Source organism: Papaver somniferum, chromosome 6 (assembly GCF_003573695.1).
Source record: "Papaver somniferum cultivar HN1 chromosome 6, ASM357369v1, whole genome shotgun sequence".
Classification (NCBI taxonomy): domain Eukaryota; kingdom Viridiplantae; phylum Streptophyta; class Magnoliopsida; order Ranunculales; family Papaveraceae; genus Papaver; species Papaver somniferum.
In genome coordinates this window covers 39314285-39329609 of record NC_039363.1, presented here as the reverse complement: position 1 = coordinate 39329609, position 15325 = coordinate 39314285, and the positions used below count along the sequence as shown (strand labels likewise).

The 15325-nt window shown below is 37.6% G+C and overlaps 2 protein-coding genes across 4 annotated transcripts; one reads left to right on the top strand and one right to left on the bottom strand.

Annotated features, from left to right (window-relative positions):
• The first annotated feature begins 8199 nt into the window (after positions 1-8199).
• LOC113287358 (dr1-associated corepressor-like) lies at positions 8200-12837 on the top strand. 3 transcript variants are annotated; one of them, XR_003329972.1, is made up of 7 exons: positions 8200-8429; positions 10393-10465; positions 10653-10746; positions 11154-11267; positions 11342-11405; positions 11539-12114; positions 12404-12837. XR_003329972.1 is itself a non-coding variant. In XM_026536094.1 (6 exons), exons 1-6 carry the CDS (start codon positions 8397-8399, stop codon positions 12058-12060), a joined length of 897 nt encoding a protein of 298 aa, XP_026391879.1. In that variant the 5' UTR covers positions 8201-8396; the 3' UTR covers positions 12061-12336. The 3 variants fall into 3 exon arrangements, 2 of the variants coding, with proteins under 2 accessions (XP_026391879.1, XP_026391878.1); XM_026536094.1 differs by lacking the exon at positions 12404-12837 and having other exon boundaries at positions 8201-8429; positions 11345-11405; positions 11539-12336; XM_026536093.1 differs by lacking the exon at positions 12404-12837 and having other exon boundaries at positions 8201-8429; positions 11539-12336.
• Positions 12838-13028: 191 nt separating this feature from the next.
• On the bottom strand, positions 13029-14877 carry LOC113287359 (cysteine proteinase inhibitor A-like). The gene is made up of 3 exons (XM_026536095.1): positions 14546-14877; positions 14196-14420; positions 13029-13263 (listed from the first exon to the last, which is right to left on the bottom strand). Exons 1-2 carry the CDS (start codon positions 14651-14653, stop codon positions 14238-14240), a joined length of 291 nt encoding a protein of 96 aa, XP_026391880.1. The 5' UTR covers positions 14654-14877; the 3' UTR covers positions 13029-13263; positions 14196-14237.
• Positions 14878-15325: the final 448 nt, after the last annotated feature.

Below are 15325 nucleotides of genomic sequence, written 5' to 3'. Positions count from 1 at the left end.
ATTGGTTCATCTGTATTCCAAGACAACTATGTGATTGATCAAATATAAAATCACTAATGTTGGTTCACGGTTCTACCAAACACAAGGATCAGGTTTACCTGAATATGGTTTGCTTGTGATCGAACACACAAGTTACCAGGACGGGTTACGTTAGTTACCAGGATCGGTTAGGTCAATTATCAGGACCAGTTACCATATACTCATGGTATTACTTGTGATATTTACCTAAGTCATTAGGATCGGTAACACCAATTACTAGGACCAGTTACACCAATTACAAGGATCGATTACACAACTCTTCTGTGATCGGTACACCAATTACTAGGATCCGTCACACCAATCACAAATATCGATGATACCATCTCAGGTGATTACTTAGGATCGGTTACACTAACTAAGTCATACCAAATCATAAGTCAGGCACTGTGATTAGTTATACCAAGATACATAACAAGTTATGATCGGTTCTACTAACTCACACATATTGGTACTCCAAAGATATGCAATGAATAACAATACCAATAAACCTAGCGATTTCCCTTTCGATTCATAAAACAAGTTCATGAATGTACTTCCTTTAAACAAATGTAAACATTGTTTCCTAGGATGAAATCTTCACCTTTACCCATACACATAATCACAATAGCATTCATACGATTATGTCGATGTCACATATACGAAGTTCAAAAGATAAATGTTATACTTTGTATTCTAATTCCTTAACACTATGATCATGTGATCATGTCTCACTACTAGAGTATAATCATTCACAGCTTCGCAGTTATGTTTTCAATATAACACGACTTGAAAGATACGTTAGGAATGAAACAGTTCAAGTCAATATTACTAACATCAAGAGGAAGGATGATGTCGTCGTTGTAGCTTGTTACTTCTTCATTTTCTTCAGGTCTTCGAGTAATACTTGTATGTCTCATAATCCTAGACTTTCTAGTCTAACTTATATGAAATTGTCTCTAGTTACATAATCAAGCGGCTCTTAGATGACTTTTAACTCATTAATATATGACAACCAAACTTGACATACCAACGCTTGGTGGGTTCAACCGAGCTATGATCTAACATCAAACCAAACCAAGGAGAAAAACCCGACTCGTGAGGTTCGCACATTGTGAGAATTTTATATTAGTGTGATAAGATAATCACTTTTATTCTTAGCTCAGTGAAAAGTTCAAGAACATTCATAACACATAAACAATTGATATTTTTATTACGTCACAGTATGGTAAATAAGATAGTAAAGAACTACATAATGTTGTTTAACCTCAGGAGGGCAGAAATACTCTGACATAGAAGGTATGAAACAATTGGAGTTTCCTCAACACGTTGAATACAGTCAAATGTCAGAAGCATTCTGCAAAGAAGTTTTTCTTATAAACTAAAATAGTTTATACCCTTTTTTTTATTTATTTTATAAAAAACAGACTAACCCAAAATACAAATCACAAAGCTAAACAAACTGTTACTTGCCCCATCTCATGTTATATACAGATGGGGTGAAGCCAAATCTTGTTACCAAGAGGCTAGATTGGAAGGAAACTGCTCACGCACCATCTCAGGTTTATATTTGTGATATGTACCAGAAGTATAATCATAGTAATGATGATACTCAGGGTTAATAAGTCTTTTTGACTTCTGCTTCTTATGATTAAGGGGTAAACCTTTCCGATGTTTGGAACTTGCAACGCACTCAGCAGAAACAGAACAAACACCGGGATAACCTTTTTCCTTAATCTAATAAAGTCGCTCGAAAAATTTAAACGTATCTTTAAAATCTGTAAATAGATCTTTGTTGATAGATCCATCATGATAGTATTCCTCGAATAGACTGAGTAACAATCTAGTGAGATTCCATATCCTTGAGCTTTTGGTCACACAATTCTTGCTGCGATTTTTCTTAGAGGACCCCTTTCCTTTTGGTTGTTTTCCAACAGCTAAGATTCTTGTCTTAGTTGACCCGAGATTATCTTGAGATACCAGAGGTCTTGTAAAGAAAAAACTTTGAACAACCTTTAAGGATTTCAGGCGTGCGTTACAGATGCACAGAACAAGTTTCCCAAAGTGATTTCCCATTAGGACAATTTTTAGGATCAAACAAACATATTCTATTTAGGTTTATCATGTTTGCCTGCTCTGATACCAATTGAAAAGGCGGGGTATAACAACCACACCCAATAATTCGTTCGGCAATGTGTATGGACTAAACTCCAATATAATTCCAAGAACACCAACTTAAAAGCGAGCTCAATCAAGAGATATATCAAAGAGCTTTATCTCTATTTCTCAGTGCAATCATCAAATCGAATAGATAGAAATCTGTGAGTCTGACTGATATGAGAAATAACTTGAACAGTACCAAAGACCAATGCCCAAGTTTCAATCAAGTTATATCCAACAAACAAGGTCGGATTTATCAACTGATTGAAATACGCACAACCTATGATATTTCAATTATATAAACAAATGTAATGTGAAAAATAAATAACAAAGACACCAAAAATTTTGTTAGCGAGGAAACCTCAAATGCAAAAAAACCCCATGACCTAGTACAGATTGAACACCACATTGTATTAAGCCACTACAGACACTAGCTTACTACAAGTTAACTTCATACTGAAATGTAGTTGATCCCTAACCAAGTCTCACACCGATTAAGGTACAGTCGTGTTCCTTATGCCTCTACAACCACGCTCTGCGTACTTGATTCCCTTAGCTAATCTCACCCATAACTAAAAGTTGCTACGACCTAAAGTCGGAGACTTATAAACACATCTATCTCCCGCGTATTCTTTATTCAGTTTTTGTTCCTTTTTTTGATAAATCAAGGTGAACATGAACCAATTGATAATCAGGTCTTATACTCCCGAAGAGAAACCTAGAAATATCAATCACCTCATAGTAACCCAACTGATTAACATAAAAAGTTATTGCGGAATCACAAAAGTCTGAGACGAAAAACTGTTGTGATTACTTTTTATATATTACCTATCAGAGATAAATCTCGATCAAATCTTATAGAGGATAGTACTCAACATGATAGAACAAGTAAGATCAGAATACGAAACTATAGAGAAAATAGTTGGATATGGCTTCACGAATCCCAAATGAAGTCTTCAAGTCGTTAACCTAATATGGTTTTGGAAAAACCTAGGTTAAAGGAGAGTCGATTTTAATTTGCAACTAGGACACAAGAAAGTCTCGGGATTAGGTTTTCCAGTTGCTAGAGTTCTCCCTTATATATTCTTTCAAAACAGGGTTGCTTACAATCAAAGCTAAGATAGCTTAGTAACAAAGCATTTAATATTCACCGTTAGATGAACTCCTGATTTAAAATTCAAGTTAAGTCTGCTTAATAATAAAGCAATCAATATCCACCGTTAGATGGTGTTAGCTTGTTACACACAAATGAAATATACCTTCATTTAGATAGGTAACCGTACCTAAATGTGTATATTGAGTTGGCTCAATAACGGTAAATCGAAGTTAGCCACATGAACACTTTTGTCTTAACCACATTCATCTAACACTTTTAGATCAAATATGATGATAAATCAATCATGAAAGATAATCAAATGAATCTAATTGTGTTTCAAATAGAGTTGTTCAATTTTTCAATATCTCATAGAAATATATATGAAAAAAAACAAAATCAGATTGATTCGTAATCGTACAAAGTACTTAAACAAGAATCAATTCATGAACATCAAGCCACGGTTTGCAAAGATTGCATTCCTTAATTCATAAATGTTTCAGTTCAGGAGTATGAGAATCATACTTAACTGATTTTAGAAATTAACCATTATGTTCGCAAACTAGGTACACGAACAACAGCTCCGGACCATGGCCTTGTCCTGCCGTTCGCAAACCAGTTATGCAAATAGTCGTCCCGGACCCAACTTAGGTGAAACCGTTCGCATACTAGGTATGCAAACAAGGTTCCCGGACCTTTACAGGTGTTGATGGTGGATTTTAGTTCAGGGCTAAAATTGTAAAGACAAATTTAATATGCTGACATCCTGCAAAGGATAAAGCCATTTGATAAGCGATGAGCGCAGAAAACCTCTCGCTTTATTTATTGAAGCAATTCAATAAATATACAAAGTTCACCCAGAATGGTGCATGTGGCAACAATCCAAATATTATGTGAATTTATAGCATTATTAATTAATGCATGATTAGCCTAGTATTTCCTATGTTGTTCCTCACAAAACTCTCATTATTAGCATGACATGACAACTGAGTGTTCACTCTCAACAGAGTAGCATGAATCTCCAAGTGCCAATTTCGAGACATGCATGAAATACCCGTACAGGCTATACCATTCTCTAACAAAGAGAATCTCGTATCGGCGTGCTTATATTAGCCCGGTCGAGCATGTTTAATTTCCTAAGGGAAATCTGGACTATCCGTATCAGTCTCAGAAACGATCACGGCCACGCAAGCTGACTGCGTGATTTAACCAGCCTAGACGAACCTTAGCAGGAGCAGGCGATCAATGTGACGACCACCGGTGGGCCCGCTTATGCCCTAGTGGTCCAAACACCACACTACACTCCCAAACGCCGTCCCAAATAAAGGTGGCCGTGTTGCTTTGGGAAAGGCTCGAACGAGCAAAGGCTGTCCAAAACAGTCTTAAAATCATCGCGACCGTCCAACTTCGCCAGCCTAGTTGGACGGCTTGGATCGTTCCGCGATTGATCAATGAGGCGCTAATGCACACGTTGGCGGGCCCACTCCTCACCTACCCGATCGGCTTTCTCACGGCCTAGCTATGGATAAATGAACGCTTACTCGAAGCATGGCTGGCGTAATGTTTAAAGGGTCGCGGAAATTCCATTAGCGTCTTAAAATCGATCACAACCATTCAACTTAGCCAGCATATTTGGATGGCTTAGATCGCGCCTAGGACCATCAGGAAGGTGCACATATGTTCATCGTCAGCCTAATGTGGGGCCTTAACCTACCTTTACAAAAGAAAAGCATAGCTCGCCAAACCGTTTGGCCAAAGTCACGCACGCCTGACTATTCCAAAACCCTAATTAGGGTTTGCGGCGTTGCATATCTATCGTAGTTCGATCACGACCATCCATCTTCGTCATCCTGGATGGAGGGTGTAAATATGGACTTAAGAGGTCCTGTGAGTGTCAATGTGATCACTGTGGTCCCGCCTGTGCGTGTGACCGGCCGGCCAAAGTATACCATGGATAGGCGCCTCGAAACGCACGCCCAAAGGTGGCATGTCACGCGCCCCCTAAATCCTTTGCAGCAACGGATTTCTATCGCAAATCGATCACGACCCCTCATCTTTTCCGGTCGAATTGAGTGGCCTAGATCGCACCTTCGTGAGACAAAGTGGTATGGACATGTACACCGGCAAGCCGTATACACGCATATCTGGTCGGTCCCACCAAAAACAATGTCTATGCTTGATTTCAGTCAAGTCAAAGAGTGATGCTCGCGCACCTCTTAAAAACCCTAAAAATCCATCAACGGTGGCAAATGTACGTCGTAAACCATCTCGTCCGTCCAACTTTGCCAGCTTGGACGGACAGCCTAGGTTAAGAATTAGGCAACCAATGAAGCACCTTGATGATCACCGTCCGTCACTCTGCCACAGGGAGTGATCGACCAAGGGATGGCTCGCCCATGCAGCATCCAACTGATCACTCAAAGATGGTTGGACGTGATGCTATTTTAAGACGCTTAATCCGCGACTTATTCGGTTAAGCTTTAAAACAGCGATGCTTCATACACATTGATTATGTTCGATGCATTACATGCATCGAGCATACACAATATTTCATAGATATCGATTCCTAACTTAGTTAACTAACTTAATAGCACCGTATGTTATTTCCTGCGTGGGTCCCATGATCCACTCATTCGAGACATCAAACATGTCACAACTGGGGGATACTTACTGGGGTATTGGTCTGGCGGTTTACAGCATGCAGCGTGCAACGCGCCATTAGAAGAACGTGTCAGGAAAAGGTGGACGGTTAAACAGTGATGAGGGAAGTGGGAAAAGGTGTGATCGTGTGACAATCACCACTCCTACACGACCCAAATACTCCATCACTTCACCTCCTCCACTTCCTACGAGATGAGGGTTGCGCTCAATGACTTGTATAAATAGGTCCTTCACCTATTTCCAACCAACACAGAAAAACCAAGTGTTGTCATCCGTATCCAGAAAACACCAGAAATGATAGATTACATTGTGCAAGCCAGTTCATCATTCTGATACAAGTCATAAACAACCAACACCTTCATAATCTCAACACCTTCTTCGTTTCCCTCCCTAAGATCAACCCTATCTCCTTCACTTTGTGACCGAAGCAAGTCTGGAACGGCCATTTATTGGTTTAGGCCAGAATTGTATAGATTTATCTCTCGAATCAAAAGCACTCCCGTACAGTGCATTTGTTTAGGGTTAGATTCGTTTCTCATCCACACACACCCAAAATTACCAAAAACCGCAGAAACAGTTTTCACCCATAAACAACAGGTAAAACCGTTCGCATACTAGGTACGCAAACAAGGTTACTGGACCTGCATTATAACAATACAGTTCGCATACTAGGTATGCATACCTTGTTTTATCCAGACATGATTAATTGTTCTAAATTCCCATTTCAATCATTGAAACATCCTTAGAAGACGAAAATGGCTATCTCACACATACCATTAGCTTCAAGTAATTTTCAAGTGATTAAATGATCAATACGAAACTTTCCAAATCGACATCAAATGATTGTCTCACACAAATCATGTAAGATGTTTCAAGGAAATTTTCACATGATCATTTTTTGGCTTAATATTTACTTTCCAACAAATAAATTGTCTCCAACTAAACTCGTCAAGAATAATGATGAACATAGTTAAAGCAAAAAGCTTCCAACACATATTTCGAAAACTAGATACGCGAGATAAACCCAGCTCGAAATATCAAATGTGTATAATGTAAAAGTATGTATAGCTATACGACTTATTCTCATTAGAAGATAGAGTAGAATAGACTTCTGGGTGATAGATAAGTTTTAGTCTCCACATACCTTTTGTTGATGAAGTTCCTCCAAGCTCTCCTCGGTAGATCTTCGACTTCAATCGATGAACGTCATGAAGTCTAAAGATCAACTACACATTATATCCTAATCCGAGACATAGCTATAAGTAGACTAGAAATCAAGTATATAGTTTTGATCAACTAAACTTGACAAACAAGATTGACATAACAACGCTTGCGAGTTCGACCGAGCAATGCTCTAACAAAATCAAATATCTTCTTCAAGTATAGAGTACCTCAGAAGGTCAGAAAATTAATACATCAAAATCTACCATCATTCACCATCCAAGGTTTGATTATCAGAAACAACTGGCTTCTTTTTCTAAGCTTTCGACATGCCTGCAATATCAACCCTTTATATCTACCTAGAAATCCAATTCAAACAAGGTAGACCTTCTCGCCACATTTTTGAACCTCCTTTTCAACGCCTGGAACGCAAAGCGAAAGGCTGGATGACAAAATTCTTAGCACCTGCAAGGACACCCTGGAATAACAGGAGCATACTTCGTACGCAAAGATGCAACATCTAGAACTTAGCAAGAACACAACCACTGGAAATCACCACCGCTCGAAAAACCTAATATTGGGTCATGCTCGTAGCGACAAAGGCAACAAAATAACAAAGTTGGCCAGAAGTACAATTCGCAACTGACTAGGAAAACCTACCTCGTTTCCTAACTTCAGATGTTGAATGATCATGGAAATCAAGAAGAACATGAACCAAATCCCATAATAATCTTATCGTGGATACCATCCATTGGAAAACCTCTCAAAATCGATTTAGGACCACATAATCCCTTCTTGCATTAATTAAATTGTAATAGATGACTCATCGGGTGAAACATATCCTAGTGCAATCGATGCATGTTTCCAAAAAAGGGGAAAAAAGGAAAAATATTAAATAATTAGTGTAATAGTATGTTGTTGGAGCTTAGCTTGTTAGACTTTCAACTAGTTAATGTAATACTCTTTACACAATGAATTGGTTCCGCAATTTAAACTTTTTAGGGTGTGTAAGCAAAAGGCTCATAACCTATTTTATTTCAATTTACATCCTTACTGAATTTGATTTCAGTTATAACCCCCAAATTTTTTGGGTTTATAGTTTGCCAGAGAAATAAAGAGAAACAAAGGTTTCTACGGTTATTCTGTTCACTACCAAACTCTTCAACTCTTCAATCAAGACGATAAAATAGTCGGTGTCTTTTATGCGCTTGTACTTGTTTCGATCTGAACTGTTTTTGTTTAGTTTTTAGAAAGAGTAATTTTTTGGAGCTATATAACTATTTTACTTTGTTTATGTGAAGACACAATGAGGAAGAAGCTTGATACTCGTTTCCCAGCAGTAAGTTCTTCTTCTTCTTCCTTTTTTTCTTTCCCTCTTCCTACAAGTTTTAATTTAATTATATTTCTTGTGATTTTCAGTGTATTTTTCGTGGTTATATTTGCTATGAATTTATTGTCACTTCTAGGGCTTACTTTGGTTAAGCTGTTCGTTTTTTAGATGTTGTTTCATAGGGTTTGGTGTTTGTTGTTTAGGGTTCTAGAGATTCTTGGTTATTTGTACTGGATTTTACTTAGTGGTAGAAGCAAACCGAATTATGAAAGACAGTCTATCAGGATAGATTAAGTCATTATGCATGCTAACTATATTATGAAAAATCGGTGGATTTTTTCTTTTTGGTAAAATTTAAACATTGAATTGCAAATAATTTTAATAAAGTTAGAAGAATGTGAGAAATAGATGGTCAATGTATAATTCTGGTCAAGTGCTCAGAGTGGGCACCTGCCCCTCTTACTAGGAGCAGATATTGGAAAGAAGTTAAATCAGAATCCTGGCTTTGATATTTAAACCAACAGAACAATGAGGGTATTTCTGTGCTCTTATTTGAGATGGTTTTAAAAGAAATGATGTACTTATGTGTGTAAAAAAGTAGGCAAGATAGTTTGTAGTTCCCTCTATATATTTCCGTTACCCTTAAATATTGTCTACGAAGAAAACCATATGTTCGTGTCCATACAGCATTAGCCGCTTATTGAATTTTCATTTAGTGCGTTCCATGACATTTTAATGCTATTAATGGAGTATGGATATCGTTTGACTAATGGAACTTCGATTAGGTGGACATTTGATGCGGTTTTCATTATCTATTTTATTTCCTTTCCAGCAAAAGTTTTTTGGTTTTGCAGTTTGCACTTTCACCTTTTCAATGTTATTATTGCAGTAGTTATAGTCTTATGTGAAATTTTGACTGGTAGTTCCAGCTAAGAAAACTGAAATTGTAGGTCACTCACTTGCACATTATACTGTAATGTGACATACCAACCAACAAGCGTTTATTAAGAGTTGGAAAATGAAATTGTTTATAATAGACATTTGAATTGTGTTGTACAGACCGGCAACGGAAGTTTTTTTTTCCTTCCAATGGGTCGTGTACATTTTTGAGCTGAGGTTATGGAACGATAAAGGCGTGAGGTCCTTGAAATGTTCGGGAGTTTTATTATTCTATTCTATTGAAAGGTTTTTACCCCGAAAGAAATACCTTGAAAAGACGAATATAACCTTATGAAATTGGATTTTTACATAATTGGATTTTATATAGTAATATATATTATATATGTGTATTTATATATATCCGCCTACTCCCAGCTAGTCCCCGAGTAATCCCTCTAGGCGCCAGGCCCTACCCAGCCGCCTGACACCCGCCTAACGACTTTCACTACATAGGTTTGGGGTGTAGTATCTTTTAGGAAGTTAGGATGAGCAGCTAGTGGAACATTCAAATAAAACTATTTTGTGATTTTATTAATCAGTAGTAAATTGATGGAAAGCCTGCTATTCTGAGAAGGAACATAGTGTAATCTAACTGTAACTTAGACGGAACTCATAATTACTCAGTAAACGCCAATCCAGATCAAGGTTCTCTTCTTATTCGATTCACCCTTGTTGATGAGTTACTTGAGAAGAAAGATACACTTACGAAAGCGTTGGTCTATTTGTAAACCTAGTCAACAGTGAGATGATTTAACTTAGAGGTATAGTCATATCATTTTTTATTTCCCAAGAATTGGTATGCTGCTATTGCGATTCAAAGCATCCTCGACCTTTCCTTTAGAGTTCCTTTCCATTAAGGTACTTGACAAATAGATTTTATGGGCTACTGTTAGCTGGCTAGTAATTTATTTTTTTCTGGGAATTAACCCAAAGTGGTGTGTCAGTTTTTCTTTCCCTTCACAAAGTAACCATGCATTTATATGATATACCTAGTATCAGCTGTGTTATTGATGGGTCCTTTTCTTTGTCGCAGTCTCGGATCAAAAAGATTATGCAAGCTGATGAGGATGTAGGGAAGATTGCATTGGCTGTGCCCCTTTTAGTTTGTGAGTACCTACTTCAATTTTGGCAGTGTGATTTCCACTGAATGCTAGTTAGATTTATGTATATTGGGATTCTTGTAAATCATTTACCAGCATTATTCGTTCCTATTGCATTCACAAATTGCATTGCTTATGAAGTTTAACCTTACCTCTCTTGGTACATTAACCACTTGGAATTCTAACTCCGCAGCTAAAGCATTGGAACTATTCCTGCAAGATCTCTGTGACAGGACATATGACGTTACCCTTCGTAGAGGAGCAAAGACCATGAGTTCTTTGCATTTGTAAGTGTAAATTATTTCTTAGTTTAAAGTTTTCATCATCTTGGCACGCCGGTGACTATATAAATTTCTCAAAGCTTGATACCGACTGAACCCCTTCTTAGAATTTGACTTCTTTTGTAACTTTAGTAAAACTTATATTGTGGCAATTTGTTTGTTTTAGAACGGATAATGTAATATAAAAAAAGATACAAAAAACTTGGCGTTTTGTGCATTTTTAGTCTCTGTTTCCTCCCCTTCAGAAAATTATATCATGCTTACTTTGTTTGGCCCGTAATGTAGGCTAAGTAGTTTATTATTTGTGCAGTGGTTGTGTGTTTGTTATACGATTGATACTACTATTTATGGTTTTTATCAGCTGTTTTACAAGAAGTTGAACTTGCTTTTACCTGGTTTATCCTGATAATCAGAAAGCAGTGTGTACAAAGCTTCAATGTGTTTGATTTCCTAAAAGAAATCGTGAGCAAGGTTCCAGATTTTGGGGGTTCAGATGCTGGTGGGGAGGATAGAGCTCACAAGAGAAGGTTAGAGTGGTTGTTATACTACACTTGTTTTCTGAGGTTGACATAGTTATATGACTGTTTCCATTTGTTTCTAGCAGGAAAACTGTAGTAGATGAAGACAATGATAGTGAGGAGGAAGGAAAGAGAAACAGGATATCAGTAAGACATTTTTTTCTTACTACTATACATTGGTTAATCAGTTGTTCGACTTTCCCCAGCTTACAAAGCATAGAATTGATTTCTATTTTCATTTAAATGAGATTAAGCATTAAGTTGTTTCTTTCCGTGGCAGCATGAGACTAGCCACAATAGTAGTTCTGGAAGAGGACGGGGAAGGAGCCGAGGAAGAGGAAGAGGGCGAGGACGGCCTCCGGTGGATAGAGAAAGCAGTCGACTGGAGAAGTGTGAAGGTGATCCTGACATGTCTCCCCAACACGACAATCAGAACCCAGAAACCATAAGTCCGGATAATGGGATTGAACCCAGAGAATCGGCAGATAACATGACAACAATTGGTAGTACTTCCGATACGGAGATTCGGAACTTCGATCTGAATGTTGTCTTGGATGATAGTGGGACGAATCAACTTGTTAGGTCAGATTCTGGAACAACAGCAGCACCCTCTGCAATAGCAGCTTCAACATCAGGCCCTGCAACATCAGCAGAGCCGCCTCCTGAAATAAAGCAGCATGAAGAGTATCCTGGTTGGTCCGTCTCTGACATGGACAAGATGTCCATTTATCCTCTTCAGCTTGCTCAACTGAATAGCAAAAGATTAGACGAAGAAGAAGATTACGATGAAGAAGAAGAATAGAACAGCCGAGGATGAAGAAGACCTTGCCAGTAGTAGGTCCTTCACCTCTCGGAGGTTAGTAATGACACCTTGTTTTTGATGTTAGAGTAGGTACTGGTATATATGTACATGTTCTCTTCTTTCTTGTTTCTGACAAATTATTAGAGGAGGGAAACGAAGAGATAAGCAAAGTGGTTGCTCGTATTTGCTAGGAGAAATGGCATATTTGATACATTTGTCTTTTGTCCCTCTCTCTATGAATGTATGATATGTCAATGATGCCCATTCCACCAGTTAGTAACAACTATTTGAGAAATTCCTTTCCCCATCATTCTTATAACTTTGTATACCTTCTGGGCTTCAGGCTGCACTATATATTCAGATATAATGAATGAGTCGGATTTTCACCCTCAAATTCAATGAATCTCCAGGCAGGAAAGTGTATCCAACTCAGAACTCTGCTTCTTCCTCTCTTCAAGTAAGATCTACAGTTTGATTGGTCCCTGAGAGCAGAAAAGTTCAAAGGCCCCCAAGTCCACTGGTTTCAGGGTGAGTCCATAGATTGTCATGCCAAAAATCAAGGGGTCATCGTAAATGAAGAAGTTACACATAGCCAGTCTTACCTTTGTTTGCTTGACAAGGTGGTATTGAAAACGTTCTTAGTTGTTGAATTTGGGTTGCAACATTGAAAGATGTCAAGCTAACCTGTGGTACAAGTCATTGTGGTGTGTTTGAAGTGGATTTTTATTGTGCCTTGGGGTGTGGGAGTACAAAATGAAACCCTACCTAAAATCAATTCGCGTGATATTCAAATCTGCATAGTCTGCAAATACACAAAGTCACCAGTGATTCTAAACTTCTATCATTAGTACGATGGAGATTTTTTTTTTTAGGTGATCAAAGATGATATGCAGGTAAAGATAACATAAATGTAGCATGGTTCCCTGTTATTCAGCCTGTTTTGCACAGTTAGATGCCTTCGCAGCTTAGCTTGCCTGTTTTACTCTTTGCAGGCTGTTAGTAATTTATTAGGAAAACAACAATGCACACCGTTTTTCGTTTCAAAAATTAAATCCATAGATATAAATCCACACATTTCAAACATTAAATGCCTTAACGGCGATCATCCAGAGTTGTTAGATATTAATTCCACCACTCATTCAAACACAAAGCACCATAAAGTTGAAACTTGGCAAACCCCATCAGATCACCTGCATATGATTCCTGCATTACAAACAACCAAATAGAAATGTCAAACATCGATAAAGCTGCGATAAGATTCACATCTATTCCGCGATTGTCACAACAGTCTTAACGCCGAACGCGATTGTCACAACAGTCTTAAGGCCGAACATGCCAAAAAATAAATCATTCAAAGGATGCAGAATTATCTGAAACAGCAATGGATGAGTATGCCAAACTATGTTCTTTTAGTAGATAGGATGTCTTTAAATTCTGAATGTAATACAGTCTTAATACGGGAGGATCAAAGTCTGTTGACGGATTCCAATATTTCAACCTTAGTGAAATAAGGGCCACCAACAGAACTTCAACTCCCTTGTAACTGTCTTTTGTTCAATGGAGTATAAATTTCAAAAAATAAAGTAAATTCAAAGGCATATACAAACAAATCTTATTACTTCTACATTGAAGAACACTAGAAACAGTTTGTTATATTAAAAGAAAAAAAAACTGGACACGGTTAAGAAGGTTTGAGGTGGTACATAATATATGAGAACTTGCAAATCACACAATAGTGTTCACACATTTTAAATAGCTTTCAAAGTGAACATCAAAGTAGGTTACAGGTCTGAAACGGTTTATTACTACAATTCTATTGGTGAATTGTTTTTTTTATCACACTTGTATGAGTTCTCTTGATTTGATTGTTAACCTCTTCTCTAAGTCATATTTTTACGAATGAGTATTCTGTCTTTGGATGTAATTTGAATCTAATGCATGCGACCAATAAGTAGTATGAAATTGAGATGCATATATAGAAATCAAATTACAGCCACATCTGATATCCAAACGCTGTACCTCATCAAGCACAATACCACAAGTCTCTGAAGGTCTAAAAAATTTAAGGGTTTAACAACAAGAGAATCACAGGTATGTTTTTACTTGACCTTCAACTTTTATACAAGAAATCTCACCTTATTTTAAGCCTAGGCAGTAGAGTATCGACTCCAAGAAGATTATTCCTGGGTATGTGTGAATTCAACCAGCTCCTTTGAGTTTTCCCATGCTTTAACACAAACTTTGGCCTCACAAATTTTCTTTTCACCAGCATCAATTACTTCTAGTGTCAGATGATGTAGTTTACCAGCCACCACCTGTTCTTTGGCTTTCAAAACTCTCCCGAATTCGAGTACGGCATTCTGGTGAATATGATCCAAACAAAGAAAATTTAACTAATAATATGCAAAACAAAATACTCAAAATATTTGGAAGAATATAAAGCTGTACTTAAATCTAATGCAAATTCCATGATCTAGAAAATTACCTCTTTCTTGTTATGTTCATCAACTGCGAATCTGGCAAGGCTTTCAGTCTCTAGGGAATTCTCAGATGATTCATTACAGTCACGAACACCTCCAAGAACATTAGCCATCTTATAATTATCTGATAAAAGAAGAAGAACAAATCTATTACCGAGATATGCAAGACCTAGGCTTGTTTTCTCCTTCTCTATTATAACTTTAGATATTGCAAAAGTGACTCCCACACACGATCACTTTATCTTTTCTCTTTTATTCCGACGCGCTTTCTCTTTTGGATATTGGATCCGTTTCTTTCTCTCAAGCCATTCCGAGCTTATCAAATTCTTTTTCTTTTAACAAGGTTCTTTAGTATCACGATGTGAGACTTGGGAGATACAACTCACCTATTTTTGATTGGGCACGAGTTCACCGTAGTGTCGACAGTGTCGACCGACTATGAAAGGTTTTTACTTGTGTAAATTAGGCCGTTGAATACAGTAGTAGCAGACATTGATATGTCTATATTCCGCAAGGAGTACAGTAATAATACGGCGAAATATTAAAATCTGATGAGTGCTTATGCCGTTCTTCATATTATTGAAGCTCAAGCTCCTAGATGAGTTGTTCACTAGTATAGAGCCTAATGAGTATTTAATCTCTCGCCTGCATTATTCACTAATGTATGGCTTGCTGAGTATTTTTCCTATTCTATATTCCCCAGCTAAACTCTTAATATTGACATGACATGACGATTACTGTTCGTTCACAGCTGAGTAGCATGAATCTTCCGAAGTGTCAGGATT